The sequence below is a fragment of the Melanostigma gelatinosum genome (genome assembly GCF_949748355.1).
Source record: "Melanostigma gelatinosum genome assembly, chromosome: 7".
Lineage (NCBI taxonomy): Eukaryota > Metazoa > Chordata > Actinopteri > Perciformes > Zoarcidae > Melanostigma > Melanostigma gelatinosum.
This window is the reverse complement of record NC_136640.1, coordinates 11,540,782-11,557,894: the sequence shown is the minus strand read 5'-3', so window position 1 is coordinate 11,557,894 and position 17,113 is coordinate 11,540,782. Positions and strand designations below refer to the sequence as shown.

At 43.5% G+C, this 17,113-nt stretch overlaps 2 protein-coding genes across 2 annotated transcripts in view; both read right to left on the bottom strand.

Annotated features, from left to right (window-relative positions):
- The window catches only part of kmt2a (lysine (K)-specific methyltransferase 2A), a gene marked incomplete at its 5' end in the record, with an annotated part of 36,284 nt that extends 31,300 nt beyond the window's left edge, over nt 1-4,984 (bottom strand). The window contains 2 exon segments of the mRNA XM_079272351.1: nt 4,677-4,943; nt 4,946-4,984. Coding sequence (XP_079128477.1) covers nt 4,677-4,943; nt 4,946-4,984 — 306 coding nt within the window.
- Nucleotides 4,985-6,358: 1,374 nt separating this feature from the next.
- ube4a (ubiquitination factor E4A) lies at nt 6,359-16,903 on the bottom strand. Its single transcript, XM_079272611.1, has 20 exons — nt 16,829-16,903; nt 15,604-15,796; nt 15,327-15,503; nt 14,262-14,374; nt 13,936-14,088; nt 13,657-13,816; nt 13,351-13,553; nt 12,957-13,148; nt 12,494-12,827; nt 12,248-12,374; nt 11,775-12,082; nt 11,399-11,531; nt 11,084-11,274; nt 10,644-10,744; nt 9,972-10,085; nt 9,715-9,889; nt 9,443-9,623; nt 9,119-9,266; nt 8,812-8,969; nt 6,359-8,596 (listed from the first exon to the last, which is right to left on the bottom strand). Exons 2-20 carry the CDS (start codon nt 15,728-15,730, stop codon nt 8,461-8,463), a joined length of 3,231 nt encoding a protein of 1,076 aa, XP_079128737.1. The 5' UTR covers nt 15,731-15,796; nt 16,829-16,903; the 3' UTR covers nt 6,359-8,460.
- Nucleotides 16,904-17,113: the final 210 nt, after the last annotated feature.

The window sequence follows — 17,113 nt, the reverse complement described above, 5'->3', positions numbered from 1 at the left end:
CTGCATCTCACAGGTGTGCAACTGAAGTCGTGAACATATCCCCAACCGCACGCTGCAAATGGTTTCACATTGATGTGGTATCATACAGTAAGCTATATCGACTCATGCCATTTAACCAACCAGTCTTTTCTTCTGGTATTGATTTGACAACTATGTACATGATTATGCACATAGTTCGCACTCCTCACGTTCATGTTGGGAGAAAGCAATTGAACAGAAGACATTTGCGGCGATCTAAAGGCAACAGGGACAAAGAAAACACAATCTATATACACAACATTGTTCTTTTAGTCTTAGAGTCAACATAAAAGACTGGGAAAGACACACAGTAACACATGCCTCACTCACAACAAACCCCCTATATGTTGCACCCTTATTAACTGCAATAACTACTTGATTATAAAGGTAAAGCCGCTGTGACCTGCCGATGGATGCAACATATGTGATCGCATTTGACATCAAAGTACTAAAGAAAGAAATAAGATGAGTTTAAAGTAAGAAGTAAGTTACCCACTCTGAGAGAAGAGAACATCAGAACAAGTAATGAGGAGAAAAGGGAGGACAGGAATTTGAGAGGGATTTCAAAAAGATGTGTCATGTTGTTCAGGTTAGGACCCCGTCAGTCAGTTTGATGTTTGAGAATCTTAAGAAGTCTTTCCTCAAAACAGCATGTTTCCTCACACATTCCAGGAAGCTTCTTCCTCTTGGATTTACTGAACAGACATGATGCCTCATCCCTTCCTGGAATGTAAATTGGCGATGAGCTCATTCTCTTATATGCCCCTCTGATGACACATCTTTTTAAAAAGGCCACAGAGGAATTCAAAGAATCACATCAACATATATTAGTATACAAAGCAGCAAATATGAGTACCACTGATCAGAACACCTTCTTTCCTTTACCAGAGTGAAGTACACAGTGGCAATGCCTTGTGACCTGTCAGCCCAGAGCAAAAGGTGGACATTTGTTTTTTCCAAGTGTCCCAACACCGGCTGCAACTGTTTCACATTTGCTCGACAGCACATCGACCAAAACAAACACTTTCCAGGGCAAGATGACTCCTCTTCCTACACCTAAGGAGACGAGGACAGTCAATGGACAAAGACAAAAACAAAGACAGACTGGCACGTGTGCGTGGTGTGTCTCTCACGTGCGCACACACACTCACACACACACCTGCAGGCTGGCAGGCACCCACAAACAAACACCCTCTCCTACCCACCCAAGTAGGCAGCTTGAATTGAAGTTCTAATCAAAATAAAGACAAAGAAGACACGCCTACTCCTGAGTGCAATGGGGGACATAAAGTCTGACACCCCTACCACCACACACACACACACACACACACACACACACACACACACTCACACAAAGAGTAAGAAAGACAACACAATTGCCGCCTTTCTCCCAGTCAGGCAACTCCTAAAGCATTCTGCTGTAGCAGAATAAAGCCGTGGATGGGAGGGTCTGTGACTAATTCTCCACCCAGCGTTGTCCCGTTGGGAGGAGGGGGGTCGCCCCGCACTCTTTGATATCCCTGCCTGTGCTCTTTCAGCAGCCCGCACTTTGTGAGAGCTAGAATAAAAGCAGACACAAAGCTTCCTGCTCCAATCCACACGCTGTCTCGGGATGGGTAAGCGGGTGGGTGGAGGGGGGGGTCTTCCATTTAAATAGGCCAAACACCTGCCGGACTGGAGCCCCTTCCGCTCAAACACACTATTTCTCTCAAACCAGTGAGGCAAAGAGACATTTGGGTTGATACATCTATTCAGCTGTCCTTTTGTATGAATGATTAAACATTGGTAATATGTGAGTGGAATAGATGCAGCAGAAGGCAAATATATATATAATGGACCAAGAACCAAAAGGGAAACATGATGCAAAGTATGATGAGGTGGACAGTGAGGTTGTGGTTATCAGGGTGATAAAGTCACACATTTACAAAATAATCTACATGGACTGCACTCCGCACCAAAAATAAGCAACAGCAATTTGGCCAGATCAAGAAAATGAATTCCCTATATGCATACAAAAGCTAACAAATGCCTTCATTTGGACAGCAACAGCCGACAAGCGCCCTTTTGAGTCACCCAATAGGCTTAGTAATCCGTTCCAAAGTGGCAGCTGTCAGAAGAAAAGTTGCTCTGCCTCTCAGACGGGGCTGTGTTTGTCTGAAGTGGATTTGGGTCTTTCTGCCTGGATGGAGGAAGGAGGGGGTAGCCAAGTGTCCGGCTGGCGCTCTGTTCAGGGTCGCCCTGTGAGCTCAGCAGGCTGCAGTGAGCCTGAACAATCCGGCCCTGGACAGGCACTACACAGCCTCTCAATGAAATCACCATGCTGTGTCCGCAACTTCCATATAGGCTTCAGGTTCCATGGGGATTTAATGGTCCAGTCTGTCTCCACACATCCCAAATACATCTGGCATTAAGGTGTTACTCCTAACTACTTTAAAAGCCATTTGCCTATAAAGATGGCGTTTCACACAACATTAATGTCTCGCTGAAATATCATAAAGCTGTGATGTAAAGCATAACGTACATACAAATCAAGGAAGTCACTATTCTGTGTCTGCAATCATCGTTGGATTAAAGTTGCACATAGATTTTATGTCTGTGTACTCATCCAAAATAGTGTTATACTCTCACGCATTGTCTTTTAAAGTGGTGGTGGGAACACAAAACTCATGTGTGTTTCTCCAGTAAACCATAAAGCATTGCCTGTAAGTACAAATGTACTTCAAAATCAATGTTTCTCTAGAATATCATGAAACTTGGATGTTAAAAGTACATTAGTAAATAGTTCACAATATTCTACAAAGTCTGACTACAGCAGGAGCGTTTTAATAATCTCCAATGATTCATGATGATGTATATAAAAACCCAAGTATTTTCAAGTTCAGAATAAAAAACAAAAACATACATGAATGGCTAACTAGCATGCATGCAAATACTGCTGTGCATCAACCAAATAAACAGTCTGTGGAGCACTAAGAGTTTGTGGTAAACATCCCCATACACAGTGTAACGTTACTCCCACTGCAATGAACGCATGCTGCTCATCATGAAGAAGGAACATGGTAGTTCGCTAAGGCGAACACACCCCCACATCACACGGTCCGTCAAGAAGAGGCTCGTTGTTATTGTAGCCAGCCCGGCATGCGCACTGTCACTAGCAAGTCTCATTTTATGACAAAAATCATACACCAAACCCTGCATATATATCCTCTTATTCGCACTTCTGAGCTGAAGAGAGTGATTTCGAGTATTGGGCTGTGAGCCAGACGGTCTCCACAAGCATTATACAACCGATAATATTTTGGTAATAGCCTCGTTGTGGCTGTGTAGAGAAGGGGAAAACATGTCCACCTCCCATTTTCCTATGCATCAGCAATAGCCCCGGTGGCTAGCGTGGCGTAGTGCGTAGCATGGTAGCTGACTCCTAGCTTAACACCACACAGTAATGATTTAGTTTTGTGTGTGTGTGTGTGTGTGTGTGTGTGTGTGTGTGTGCGTGTGTGTGTGTGTGTGTGTGTGTGTGTGTGTGTGTGTGTGTGTGTGTGAGCTCAGCTAACTTTGGCTCCAGTGCTTTAACCCGTTACGTGGTAATGTGCTGAGCGAAGGTGGCGTTAAACACATGAACCCTCTGGAGCAAACCTGCAGCTTTCACATCGCTCACGACAGGATGATGTTGATGTAGCTTTAGCTGTGAGATGTAGACAGCTAGCCTGCGAGCTAACCAATCAGCTATGTTAGCTTGACACCTCACTGCAAACAGCCAGCCCCTGAGCTAATGTTGTAATTACTACGCTATTTAGCTGACAAATATGATCAAATAGAAATCTGAAAGTCAGTAAGTCAGTGAATAATGAAGAGCCCTTTTCTCGGATACGTTGTAGACAGACAGCTACATTCACGTTAGCTTGTTACAAACCACAATTGTGTACTCCTTCAAAATGACATGTCTTCTTTTCAAACATATTACCAGCTTGAAGGTCCCGGGCTATTACACCAAGGGGGGGAAACCAAAATATGTTTAAATCATATTTTCCTTGTTAGAAGTTAAGATTAATGCTAATCCGGGACGATAACTTTCACTGTGTTGATGTAACGTTGCGTGCATTATAAGGCAACATGTCTACAATTGAAGGCTTCACGTCAAGCTAATGTCAAGTAAGCTAACAGTTGTAACGGCGGAGTTACACAGGGTACTTGCTCTGTGTTAACTGTACTTTATGTTGTTATTAACCAGATAACAGCCGGGTTTCTCCACAGTGTTTTGGTCTGGCTAGCAGACTTAACGTTAGCACCAATTCATCCAAACTGTGTGGATGTAGCCTGTCCTCACACTCCACTGAGATGAGGAAAACTTTCTTTCCAGTTGGACCTTTTGAGACCATAAATCTGATAACCATTTGGTGTGTGTGTTGTTTGTAACTAAAGTTAACATTATAACGTGTTACTGTAGAGTTTTAAGGCCACACAACAAACACAAAGTTAACAGAGCATCCTGGAAATGACAAGTTTGCTCACAGCCTCACTTAATGTGAGGAGGAAAAGATGGTCAACGGTTGGGCTGAGAGTAACCGTTAGCTTTTCATCTAAAACGGCTCGTGCTCGGCAGTTGACCAACCAGAGCTCCCATGGTTACTACCGGGCTGCTCCCGTCCCGTGCTTACCTCTCCGCTGCTCGAGTCACTCGATTCCCCCAAAACATCCCGAAATTTCTGCAGGTTGCTCCCGATAACCGACGAGACCTGTAGTGCAGCATCAAAACCGGGTCCGAGCCCCGCTGCTCCGGAGACACTCCGCAGAGAGGCAGTAACCCTGATTCGGCCCGCTCTCCTCCCGGTACCGGAGTTGCAGCTCCCTCCGGGCCGAGCGGGGAACCGCCACCGACAGCTGTGCGCCATTTTACACTCTCTGCCTGTCTGCCCTGCGATCAGAGATACCTCGGTGGGCGGAACCCTAACCCAGCACTCCACATAAACAACCTCTACCACAGCGCTCCGCTCTCACTGGCCGTCACATCATTATGCAGGTTGCGGGGCGGAACTGAAGAAACCCCGACAATGCATTTTTCTCAGCGGCCCTATTCAGAGTCTGCATGGCCGAATCCAAATCAGGTTCAGGGGCTTTGCCCGGGAAAGGTGCCCCGCACTTGAATCACAAGGAAGGACAAGACCGTTACCTTGTAGTGTGGTTTCCCAAACAATGAAAGTGAGAAGCTTTTGTATAAGCTTAAACCAAACTCCAAGATCACGCAATACAAACTATGACCCAAAAAGCAATATTGTAATAGTAACCTAGTTGTGTATTAATGCAGGGGCGTTGCAATGAATCCAGAGCAGAATATCTCTCTCTATATATATATAACTACATATGGCCCTGTTTGACACCTATCGCTACTATCGTTATTATCAGTCATATTTGTGTTATGACTATTGCTACGATTAATGATAATATCACTCTAATATATTCGCTGCCGCTATTATTGTTATTGTTCCTATTGTTATAGCTGTTGTGCTACAATTGTTGTTGCTGCACATCTCTGTGTCTTTCTCTCCCTCTTGAAAAAAGGTATTTGAAATTAGTCATTAATTACACGGTAATTGACAATTGACTATAAAGACAATTTTGGTCAACTACCACCAAGTGCATGCAAAAAAAATGTCATATGTAATGTACGATACTGAATGTCATGATCATATTCAGGACAACTGAATTAGTTTGTGTTACAATGAACATGTAAAGACATATATGTATATATTTAGTAAAGACGAAGAGCACACAGTCCAATAATGTGTGGTTCCTTTAACCCGAGTGTGTTTCTCGATACTCAATAGAAACAGCTAAACTTTTAAGTTTATGATGTTAACTAGATGTGCACGTTAAAACCAGGAGATGTGGCCCAAAACAAACTTGCCATGTGAGAATTGTAAGTACCGACAGTACACGGGGGAGTCTTACTCCAAAGAATTTCACACATAGCTGCTGAGATTGCCTGACATATAGACATCACTGCTATACAAGCTGTTTGAAAGTGACTTGGTGACATAATATCGCAAGAACCTGCAAAACTGAGTCTTGAGTGTGTTAAACAAACCCGAGACAGTTTATATTATCAAAGGAAGATAACATATTCTGACACTCGTATTGTCCTTGATACAAAATATGTACTTCAACTGTGTTCTAAAACAACATGCGGCATCCACAAACATCAGTTACTGGTAAATAATCTGTATTTAGAGTTAAATTTGTGTTTTGAAATTCACTTTTTTCTGTTTATACATTTCATGACTGATATTATGTAGCTATGTTGCAATGGAGTGAACTCTGAAAGAGCGCAAACATGTCGATATCTTATATAACGCCCATTAGTTTTTAGTTTTTAATGATACTGTACATCCAAAATAAACATTTTATAATCACAATTAAAACAAAAATATTGCATTATAATTTAAATCCATGAAATCATTCAGGTGGTAGATATTTAACAGACAGTATGAGAGCATGCCAACAAATTCATCTTTCTCTCACATTTTGCCCTTTTTTTTACAACCACACTTGATTTTGAATTAAAAACATTTAATTCAAAAGCTACTCAAAAACAGGTTATCTCTTTAATATTCTAGCCACAGCTCCCTGTATGCCCAAAAGAAACAAACTTAGCATTATGTCTCGTGAGAGTATGAAACGAGTCGGATCCTTATTCGTTGATATTTACGACAAGGTTCTTGGTTTTAGGCACCGATTCTATTGATCATTTGTTTGCCCACATGTTAATATACTTGCACACAACAATCTGCTCAAAATGCTAGATCAGTATACACCAGTTAATCGGCTGAATGTTCATTTAAAAAAGGATGACAATGGTTATTACACAGTACGCACTGCAAATCAAGTTATTGAACACCGCACATTTGGGCTTTTTTTTTAAGTTCAATTGCAAGAAATGTGGTCATTGTAAAGATCTTAAAATTTAAAAAAAATTAGAGGTTGATATGTGTAAATTGAGAAAAAATAGTGATCTTTATACTATTGGAAATAAACTAGCCAGAATATATTTTCGCCACAAGATTTGAGTTTGTAAACATCTACCTGAGAACAATTGAACTCAGTCAAAGAAGGATCAACAAATCAGCAAATGTTCAAGACTATATTTAGACTTGGCGTCTCTAAATCTTTATGAAAACTAGGCATTTTCAGATATATTATGAAGCATGGTTCTGTGACTGCATTGATTATTTTTCACCTGTGTCCCGGTGGACAGTTTTCAGAGACATTTCAGGAACAGCCACCGTGTTTTAGCAGGTTGAATTTGACATCCAAAGCAGTGTTTTGATAGCGTCTTCTTGCCTTTTTGTGCTAGGAGCAGTCGTTTATGTGTCTAAAAGGGCACTTAACAGAATTTAAACATGAGGATCAGTTTACTGTTCAAGAGGAGTAATTGTCAGGTAAATACAATTGCATTATGTCTTCTGTAGCTCTGACGGGAGCTTTCTGTGTGTAAACATACCAAACAATAGTGTCCATTAATGCCACACTTAATCAACCAATTTGAGTGTGCAAAAATACTTTTATCACTTTGCATGTACTTCATCCTAAAATGGGTTTAGTAGTAACTGAAACACAGTTTAAATCCTTATTTCCAAAAACCTATTAGTTGGCAAACGCTCAGATTCCATCAATTACTTTAATTAGTGCTTGATTAAAGCAGGTGCACTTGAAGATGTGAAGACACTTATCTATATATGTTAAAATACAGAGAAGCACTGTTCACAGTATGGTTTTGTGCTTCAGGCGTATTACAGTGAACAAGGTTTTAAATTCAGTTGTACCTGTGCCTTGCCTTTAATTGCAAATGTTATTCACAAGAGCTGAGATGTAGGGTGTTCAAGAACTTTAAAAAGCAGTGCAGTGTATTCTTCATTAAGGTGAAATCGAGGTGAAATCATAAACGCTTCCCAAAAATACTTACCTTGCAGTATAAAATGTGGTTTGGGCCAGCTGGTCAGTCAGGAGTTCATACAGTACATTCAACAAATCCTGTTGAAAATGATACTTCTGGCCACAGTTCTGACTGTAATAACAACTAATTAATACACAGTATTTAGGGAGAGAAGGAACCAGCGGTTGTAAATCACCCTACTTCTGTTACCAGAGGGGCTCATGGGACTCGGAACAGCTACTGCGTGGATTGGTAAGGATTCTGAAGTTGTCACCAGCTGGTGGGCTGCAGTTTGCTGGGCTGTTTGCAGCGGATACAAATCCACTGAGCGTGAAGGCTGCATGAAAAGGCTCATGCGATGTTTGTCTGACCGGAGAACAGACAGAAGAAAATCCAGAGGCAAGCAACACCATGGATTAGCCAAGAAGCGGAGGAGCACTCGAGATGTGAGCCGGTATAAAGAAAACAGGGACGCAGTCATTGTTTATCACAGCGAGGGATCGCGGGGCTGGCTAGCCACTGGGTCCCAGCTGCAGCCGCTCCTGCTTATGTTTATCCAGCCACTGTAAGATCTGCTGTTTGAGTTCCTGGTTCGGCCTGATCTGGTCCATGGTTAGAGGACTGCGGTTGAAAGGGTCTGTCTGGTCACTGCGAGGAGGACATAATTAATCAATAGTTGCATTATTTGACTCCAGCACACCAAGTATTTGTGTTTACATCTCATCCACAAGTAATACCGATTCATCAGATAACAAAAAGATCCCAATAAAAGACGCAGATATCCCAATTGCTCTGCTCGCAGAAAAGACAAACAATGACAATCATCTAGAAAGGATGTCGGTGCCTCGTAGGACGTAACTAACCTGAGGAGATGCCTTGCTATAGTGGAGCGGTCCACTGTGACATTGGAGGAAGGGAGGAGAACAGGATCGAGCATCAGAGTGGACATGATGGGATCCAAGAACTCATCTGGGGCATCTGCATACGTCTCCTCTTCCTGCTGATGTCTGTCTGCATGGGACTAAAACAGATGCACAATGACAACATGAGTGTTTACACCTGTATTCACCACAGGGATCAATGCACAGATTCATAAAAAAAACATAAAAAAAAAAAAAAAAACATATATTCTAACGTCATCTGGCAAACAGTTACCAAGTCAAACGATACCTTTATTTTATCTGCAAGGAGTGCAAAAGCCACAATCATGTCTCCAGGCTTGTTTATCTTCTTCAGTACTCGAACTGTTTGGGAGAAGAGGGTCGGGGAGTACGAGCGGCCATCCTTTGGAACCGTAGCACAGAAATTCTCCTCATCACTGACAAAGACAGAACAAATGATTTATTTTAATTGGAAACCAGACTAGTTGTCATACTCAGCAATGTGAGTATCTCTGCTCCAGAGGATATGGCACTAATAAAATCCAGATTTTAAAACAATGAAAATATAAACAAGAGACTGCTATTTCCACAAAGAGGAGTGTTCACAACATACCCCAGGTTCAGGTAGATGGTGCAGATGTCAGAAACAAGCTGCTGGGGCTTGAAGTCAAACTCGCTGAAGTCCTTGACTTTAAGAGCCCCCATCTTCGGACCCACCAGGTGCTGAAGGAAGTAATTCAGCATGGAGATGATCCTCTCGACAAGGAAGGGGTGCACAAAGATCCCCCTGATCTCTGAGAGGGAGGAAAAACACACATGGAACGGATGAAGACAACACTTTAAATGAGTGAATCGACATGAAGAATCAAATGTTTTCTGCCCGACCTGAGGTGAGGAAGGCCAGCGTGCCGATGGTCTCATTAGACATGATGTTGTGGAAGCGTCCTAACTGTCCAAGCATCTGCAGGCTTGACTCCTTCTCTTTTCGGGCATCGAGGGCCAGTCCGTCCCACTCCCCTCGATCCCGCTCCAACTGCTGAACCTTGATTTTACTCAGGTACTACAAGATAAGATGGGACTTAAAAAGCAAAAGCTTATTTGCCAAAATTGGTGTAAAGTTTTGCATGTATGGGCAATCTTACCTGAATAGCCTCATCCAGTAGGAAGATGGCGTCATTCATCAGTAAGTTGAAGAACCTGAGGAACAGAGGGGGGTTCATGGCCTCCAGGTTCTCAGATGCATAGTGCGCCAAATGCTGAAACAAGAGACGTCAAACTGCATGAGGAGCACACTGGGATCCATCTGCTAAATAAAATACAGTTTCCCAATATACATTCACCTGGTAATGAAAACACGCATGCCTGTTTTTGCCCTCATTCATTCTGCTGCTTTTACATTCATGGCTTTTGTGGGTCACAAGGGGGCCAAAGGCAATCTCATTGAGGTCATTGAGTGAAATACAATGAAACATTCGAGACAGTTTAGCAGTCAATCTCAGGTCACTTCTTTTCCTCAAGCATTCTTCACTACTAGACCACAGGAGTGAGGAAATACAGGTAATAACTCTACTGCCGCTGACTAAAAATCAGTTTCTGCTGTTGATAGAATTGCCAGATCATAAACTCTGCAATACTCCTCATAGGATATGCCTCAAGACCTTTATGAGTGAGTTTTTAGGTGTTGCTATTCTATAAATAATGGATTTAAGGACTTTATTTCTAGCTATTGGGACAACAAGCAACATGATAGACAGCATTAGATTATTGAGGATTGTCATAAAAATAAAATCTCAAAGACAGCAGTTCCTTATTACCTTGATACTCTCTCTGTAGCTATCTTTGCCCCACATGTACTTGAGGATGGGATACATGGGTCGTCTGTAGTTGAATTTCTGTTCAAACTGATGAGGATCGCCTGAAAAACAGAGGGGGAAATTAAATGAAATAACTTTGAAATATTATTTGTTTTCACTTTAACCAGCTTATCTCCTTATTGTGATAATTATCTTAAACACACACGTGTTCACACACACACACACACACACAATCCAACCTCTTCACCCGACTAGAAAAAGACCCAAAATGATCCCAAGAGCCAGTTTTTCTTTTTATTTCTAATTGTGAGTGTTGTGTGACGTTCAGCCTTGAATCAGGTTCTTTTTAAACTTTCCAAGTGTGCATACTTGTAACAGCACCTGTATCCAATACAGTTCAACTAGCAGGAGCAAATCAAAAGTTGTGAGGAATACAATACCTGTGAATTCAATGTCTACAAACACAGAGATGAGGGCCTCAGCCAGCTGAGCTGCATGTCTATAGGAGCAGAAGACTCTCTCTCGCTGGAACACGATTGGCTGAACAGCACCAGGAGCCACCGGCTCCATGTGGGGCATCACCGCCTCTAAGACCTCGGCAAGCTTTGCTCTTAAATGAGGGTTCTTCATCCTGTTGTGCATACAAGACAAAAAGGGATTGAAGCAAAAAGTCCCAAGATGGGTCGCACCATTCAAGCCCCATTGGGCATCACTAGTCTTCCTTTCAACCTGACATGATACATTCAGACATGTACCTCTCTATGTTACCCATGAAGACGGTGATGAAGTTAAGAATCTGCTCCAGACTTTCTGCAGAACTCTCCAAAACATCGTCTGCAAATCGACGCAGGAAGATGAAAAAATCTCCCAAGTTCTCTGCAAAAAACTCTGACAAAAAAGAAAAAAGACACACTTCAGTAATGACTATCAAATGAAGGAATATTCAGCATGATGAAAAATAGTACGACGACTGACTACCCACTACATGCACAGCTGCAGTAGTTTCAAAACATTTTGTAGTATCGGCTGTTTATAACCCATCAGGTCCAAAAGTACATCCATTTATAATTTGTATTACATGACCTGAAATCATGATGAAAACAGTTAAATTTGACAATAAAATGGAACTACCTGGTACATAGCAGAGCATAGACTTCTGTAGGGAGGACAGGGGGAAACTGAGTGCTACATGTTCAGGCCCCTGGTTCCCCACACCGAGCTGAACCAGCAGAGCAGCCGTGGAAGCTTGGAGGTTAAGGCAGCATTGCAGCATTGCAGGCTGCGTGGTGGCAGCTTTGGTCGACAGGTAAACAATCATCAGACGCTCAAACTGCTCCAGGAGCTGCTCTGACATTGGGTTGCCCGTTTGCTGGGACTCCTGCCATGTCACCTGGAGCCGGTGGAGAGACTGGTTCATCTTCACCATCTGCTCGTGGAGTCTGCACATGCACATGAAGCACGTGCACAGGCGCGTGGACACAAACAGAGCAAGACAACACCGGTTATTGCTGACAAATGCGACGGTGAGGGACATACAGTATCTCCGAGAGAGAAACTCTTTAGCATCTTTATGGAAGCTGTGCTGCCTGCTTGTTGGAAGGTACCTGTGGAAGCCAACGTGCAGGGTGAGTTGTGTGAGGATGAGGTTTTCAGTCAGCAGGCTGTAGGACTGCGCTGACTCCACTGGCTGCTGAGGGGGCACCGGGATCAGGCAGGTTTCCTTGTCGAGACCTGGTACGAGACATCAGGAATCATTTAGTCATGAACGGTTTTACGTGCTATAAAACACATAACCACCACCAGAGCTGCTGCATTAACACGAAATAAAAATGTATTCAAAAGGTTATAACCTGTTACGTGCACGTTGCGATTGCGCCTCTCTTCTTCGCTCAGCTCTTTGAGGGCGCAGTAGGTCGGGTTGAAGGTGAGCAGTTTGGGTGACCGTGGCCTGCAGAAGGGCTGGCACAGCTTCAGCAGCGCTGCACCCAAGTTTAAGAAGAACGCGTCTGAAGCGTACATCTGGAAGAAGATCTCCGGCATCTGATTGGCCCATATCTTGGCACGGCCCGCATTCGCCTGCAGACAGCTGCCCAGCCATAAGAGCAGCAAATGGCGCGTCTCACCAGTTCGCTGGAGCAAATTCTTCAAGATCTGGTGCAGCTTCTCGTGAAACTGACCAATGAACTGTAACGCAAAGGGGAGGAAACAACATAAGCCCTGAGACATTTGGAGTTTGACATATCCCTTAATGGTTTCATTTCTAAAAGACGGGAAACGAAAACAGCCACATCAAACTAAAGAGAATCTATTTACCTGGTGGATGTTGGCCTCCTGGATCTTCGTCTCCTGGGAGCTGGAGCGGGAGGGGTTCAGGAAGTAGCCATGTCCCTCCACCACACCTGGGGTTTTCAACAAGCAGGAGATACTCAACACTGCTCCCAGTAGGGTCTTCTGGTACTGCAAACCATTCGCTGGGTCTTTGGGTTGGATGTGTTCCACCAATACCTAGGATTTTAAAAGTTGAGGGCACAAAAAAAAGTTTAGGTAGCACTTTGAAATATTATGCCATTACGGTATATATGATTAGGATTATGTGATCACTGTTTATTGTTGTAAATTAGTTGAGTAGTAGCGGACAGTGAATACGTTGTTTGTGAGTCGGCAAATATACGATAACATTTGCAACCATCCCTGTGTGTCTCCTGACCTTGGCGATATCTTTTTGGTGGCTGAAATAGAGCAGAACATCCAGGTAGTAGTAGAGGAGAGGCTGGCACAGGTCCATGTCTTTGATGCGTCCCTGGAAGATATCCAACACTGGTGCTATCACCTCCTGGAAGGTACGCACCTCCTGGTCAGACAGCAGGCCGGTAATGACCTCCTCCACAAACTCAACCACCTCCTCTGGCTCTGAAACACAGCGACTTTTGTAAGAAAACCAGAGTAGAGAAAACCCGAGGAACGCTTCAGCGAAGACGACAAGACGAGATGAATACGCGAGTCCTGAACCTACGCGCTCCACTGAAACTTTCAAGCAACAGGTCCAGAAGCTGCTCGTAGATATTCTGGCTGATGTAGATCTCCGGGGTGAGCAGCACCGTCCGTGTGTTGGAAACTGTCAGGTTCTTACAGCGAACGGCAAACGACAGCAACTTCTCTGGTACCTTCGTCACCTAATGCGCAGATAATAAAGTCACTGAATTACGGAAGAGCGTGGGTCATTTTTATGTTTTAATTAACACGATTAGTCGACTAACAGCCGGTAATCTATGTCGAAAAAAACACCAAACACCTCTTCTTTGGCCCTCTGGTAACAAGCAAAAAGGTACGGGATGGCACACTTCTGTCCTGCATCACGGTCAGCAGACAGGTTCACAGCGCTGCATGACGTCATGTAGATGAGGTGGTTTCCTGGCTCCGGTACCAGCAGACGGTTAAACAGAGCCTGGAAGACACAAATCAGGCCGTGTCAAACATTCTGCGCATCTGCACACTCACCCATGTATTTTCTTACACAACGAATCAAGTTGTTGGTGTTGCTTTGAGGTTGCCATTTCTTCACCAAATCGTACCCGCAATTTTGTGATTTATTAAGAGGAGAGAAAGAAGACATCTCACCTGTGCTATGTTATCCATGTCCAGCCAGTCCTGTCCATCCAGATCGGCAGCCATCTCCTCCAGGTAAACACAGCGAAGGGGGATCCCATTACCTCCTCTCAGACTGGGGTCACCTAGGGAGAATAAAACCAGGGTCCTTGAAATACTGTCAGCTTAAATCATAGTACACACAACAAACCCTCCTCAACAGTCACACAACAATACCAGACACACGCTGTTGTGGCTGGTAACAATACGCAGGAGGATCACACTTAGGGATTTACACTTAACTCACACTGCTCAACTTTGGTATTAAAGCGTTACATCAAAGTGTGCTCAAATCAGGATTTTTGATCGCTGTTAGCAGGATTGTCAGGTAATGATTACTGATCTGGGGTCTATTTTAATATATTTCTCATCAAGCGATTCTGCTCTTTCTATCTATCTGTGTGTATGTGTGTGTCAGCTCATCGCTCGCTCTCTGATTCAACACAACTGACAAATATGTGGAATAAGTACGAAACTTAAATAACACAATATCACAAACAGCTGTTTGGGATATAAAAAAATAGACCACAGATGCCAACACTGTAGCTGAAGATTGCAAGCCGGCAGAGAAGCGGCTGGGCGGCGGCGATACACTCAGCCGTGTGATTACGGTACGAGGCTAGCAGCCCCTATCGACATAATAAAAGGTGTTTTGAGAAAGTGAGTCACTGCAACCGCAAGAGGTCCTTGACACAGAGACACACACATTCATTCACACACACACGCACGGTCTCTCTCTCTCTCTCACGCGCACACAAACACACACACACACAATCTATATATCTCCTGGCAGAGATATCTTCTGGAGGAGAACACTACAGTTGAGGACGTGTTCGTGTGTTACTACCAGGTATCTATCTGCCATTGACTTTTGATATTTGGGTCATGTAGGTAAAATGTCTTGTATGTGCAGTATGTGAATATACAGTGATCAGAGGTCTTTGGCTAAACCCATATAACACTTGTTTGTCACACCTTTATGTTGTTGAGCTGTTTATAAACCAGAAACTAGCTGATTATTTTCCTCCTTTTACTTACTGTTGTCCAAAGTGATGAGAAATATTCGCTGGATCATGTGATTGACGTTGAGCTGTTCACACAGCTCCTGCCTGGACCGGAAGGAGCGGCTGATCTCTGCCACGGAGTCGTCATTGTCATCGACGCTGTCCGACACAGAGTTTTCTGACTCTGACTGGCTCTCTCCCGAGTCCTCCACTGTGGTACAAGATGCAGAGGTGAACACCATGTGGATCCATTTAAACAAGACGCCACTATGACCTATACCTATTGCAGTAGCTCTGGTAGCTCTACTCACGTGGTGGTTCCGCAGATGGTTCTGGTTTCTGGCCTGACACAAACTGCTTGGCATCAGCCAGTGAGCTGAAGAGGGCAGCAAAGGGGTTGCAGGAGATGTTCCGGTTGTTGTTGCCCTGGTCAGTCATCTCACTGGGGCTCAACACTCACTCCATCCAAGATCCCAGCCTGAAGGAGCGATGCGGACACGACAACTAAGTGGCAAAGGAATTACACCAATGTAATATATACAAGTAACAACAATATTTAGTATGTTAGCCCCCCCCCAATTGCCCTATCCCTTTGATTATCTAGAATAGTATTAAGGCACAAAACAACGAGCTATTGCCATGAAGTCAAGAGTGTGTCACGGGTAGAGCTAGAATGCATGTCACAGTATGAGGTGGGTGTGTTTTAAAAGTATGTCCAAAAAAGGTCCTCACATCTCATAAAATGTCTTCTTAGAGCAACTGACTGAGAAGCTTCTCATCTCCAAGTGAAGCCAGGACATTATGTATCAGAGAACACTGGCTTCTTTAAGGATTTAAGGCATTCTGCCTCCTTAATGTAGCATCACTGCCTCCAGGATTTAATGCCTCTAAATGCCCACTTCATACAGGCCAGTTGTCCCTTAAGAACATCTTTAAAACTCTCTTTTCACTGTTTATTTATAATCGTCCACACTAGCGTTACGGTGTTTCCCCCTCTGACTAGATTCGACAACTTTTTGACAGATAAATTTGGATGAATGGGAATCAACAACACAACTCCTCCTGCGTACAGTCACTTGGAGAGCAGTGAAGATGTCATGATTGTTCACTGGACCGTTTGATCAGTCCTCACCTCTTAACGTTACCATGTGTTGTCACGGTTACTCATCACTTCAGCACGTTACAGTTATATGCTCGTGTTATTTTGTGGAGCTAGTTAGCTCTCCAAGCTAGCCACCATTAGGCTATTTCAAACGTGTCCTCTCACCCGTTAAGCATTTTAGTAGCACTGTTAGCTACTTGACGCTAGTTCGCTAGCTAAAGCTAACTAGCTAGCAGGGTTAACATGAGCTAGTGGCACCGGCTCCCCTGCATTAGGGCTAGTTAGCTAGTTGGCTAGTTAGCAAGCTAAGCTGTCATGGGGTCACCACGACTCTATTTTAGCATTGATTTTACAAACTGTTACTTGGATTTCGCGTATTATCTATAATAATAAGTCTAAATAATATACACAATCGATACAGAGCGCTGTCCTACCTGTTTGGCTTGAAGAAGTGTGTGTTTTTGATAATTTGTTTTTAAATGCTTCTACGAAAGAAGAGGCAGTTCCTCTGTAAATTGAAATTGCAAACGTCATCAAAAGGAGACGGAGTGTCTTCTTCTTCTTCTTCTTTAAATTTGATTGGCGGGTCGCAACCAACCACCGCCACCTACTGTACCGGAGTGTGCCTTTTCAGGGTAACCTTTTCTTCAGTGTTTCCAACTAAATCCTCCGGTCTAATCCCGTTTCTTTAAGAAATCGCAACAGTGCTCTGCAGCACT

What these genes read in the sequence shown, in the direction of transcription:
- ube4a (XM_079272611.1), bottom strand. Translation starts at nt 15,730, where the DNA reads ATGACTGACCAGGGCAACAACAACCGGAACATCTCCTGCAACCCCTTT. An exon ending in TGTAGACATTGAATTCACAG is followed by an intron (nt 10,745 to 11,083) that starts GTATTGTATTCC and finishes TCTGTTTTTCAG; the next exon opens with GCGATCCTCATCAGTTTGAA. An exon ending in GCTACAGAGAGAGTATCAAG is followed by an intron (nt 10,086 to 10,643) that starts GTAATAAGGAAC and finishes CTCTTGTTTCAG; the next exon opens with CATTTGGCGCACTATGCATC.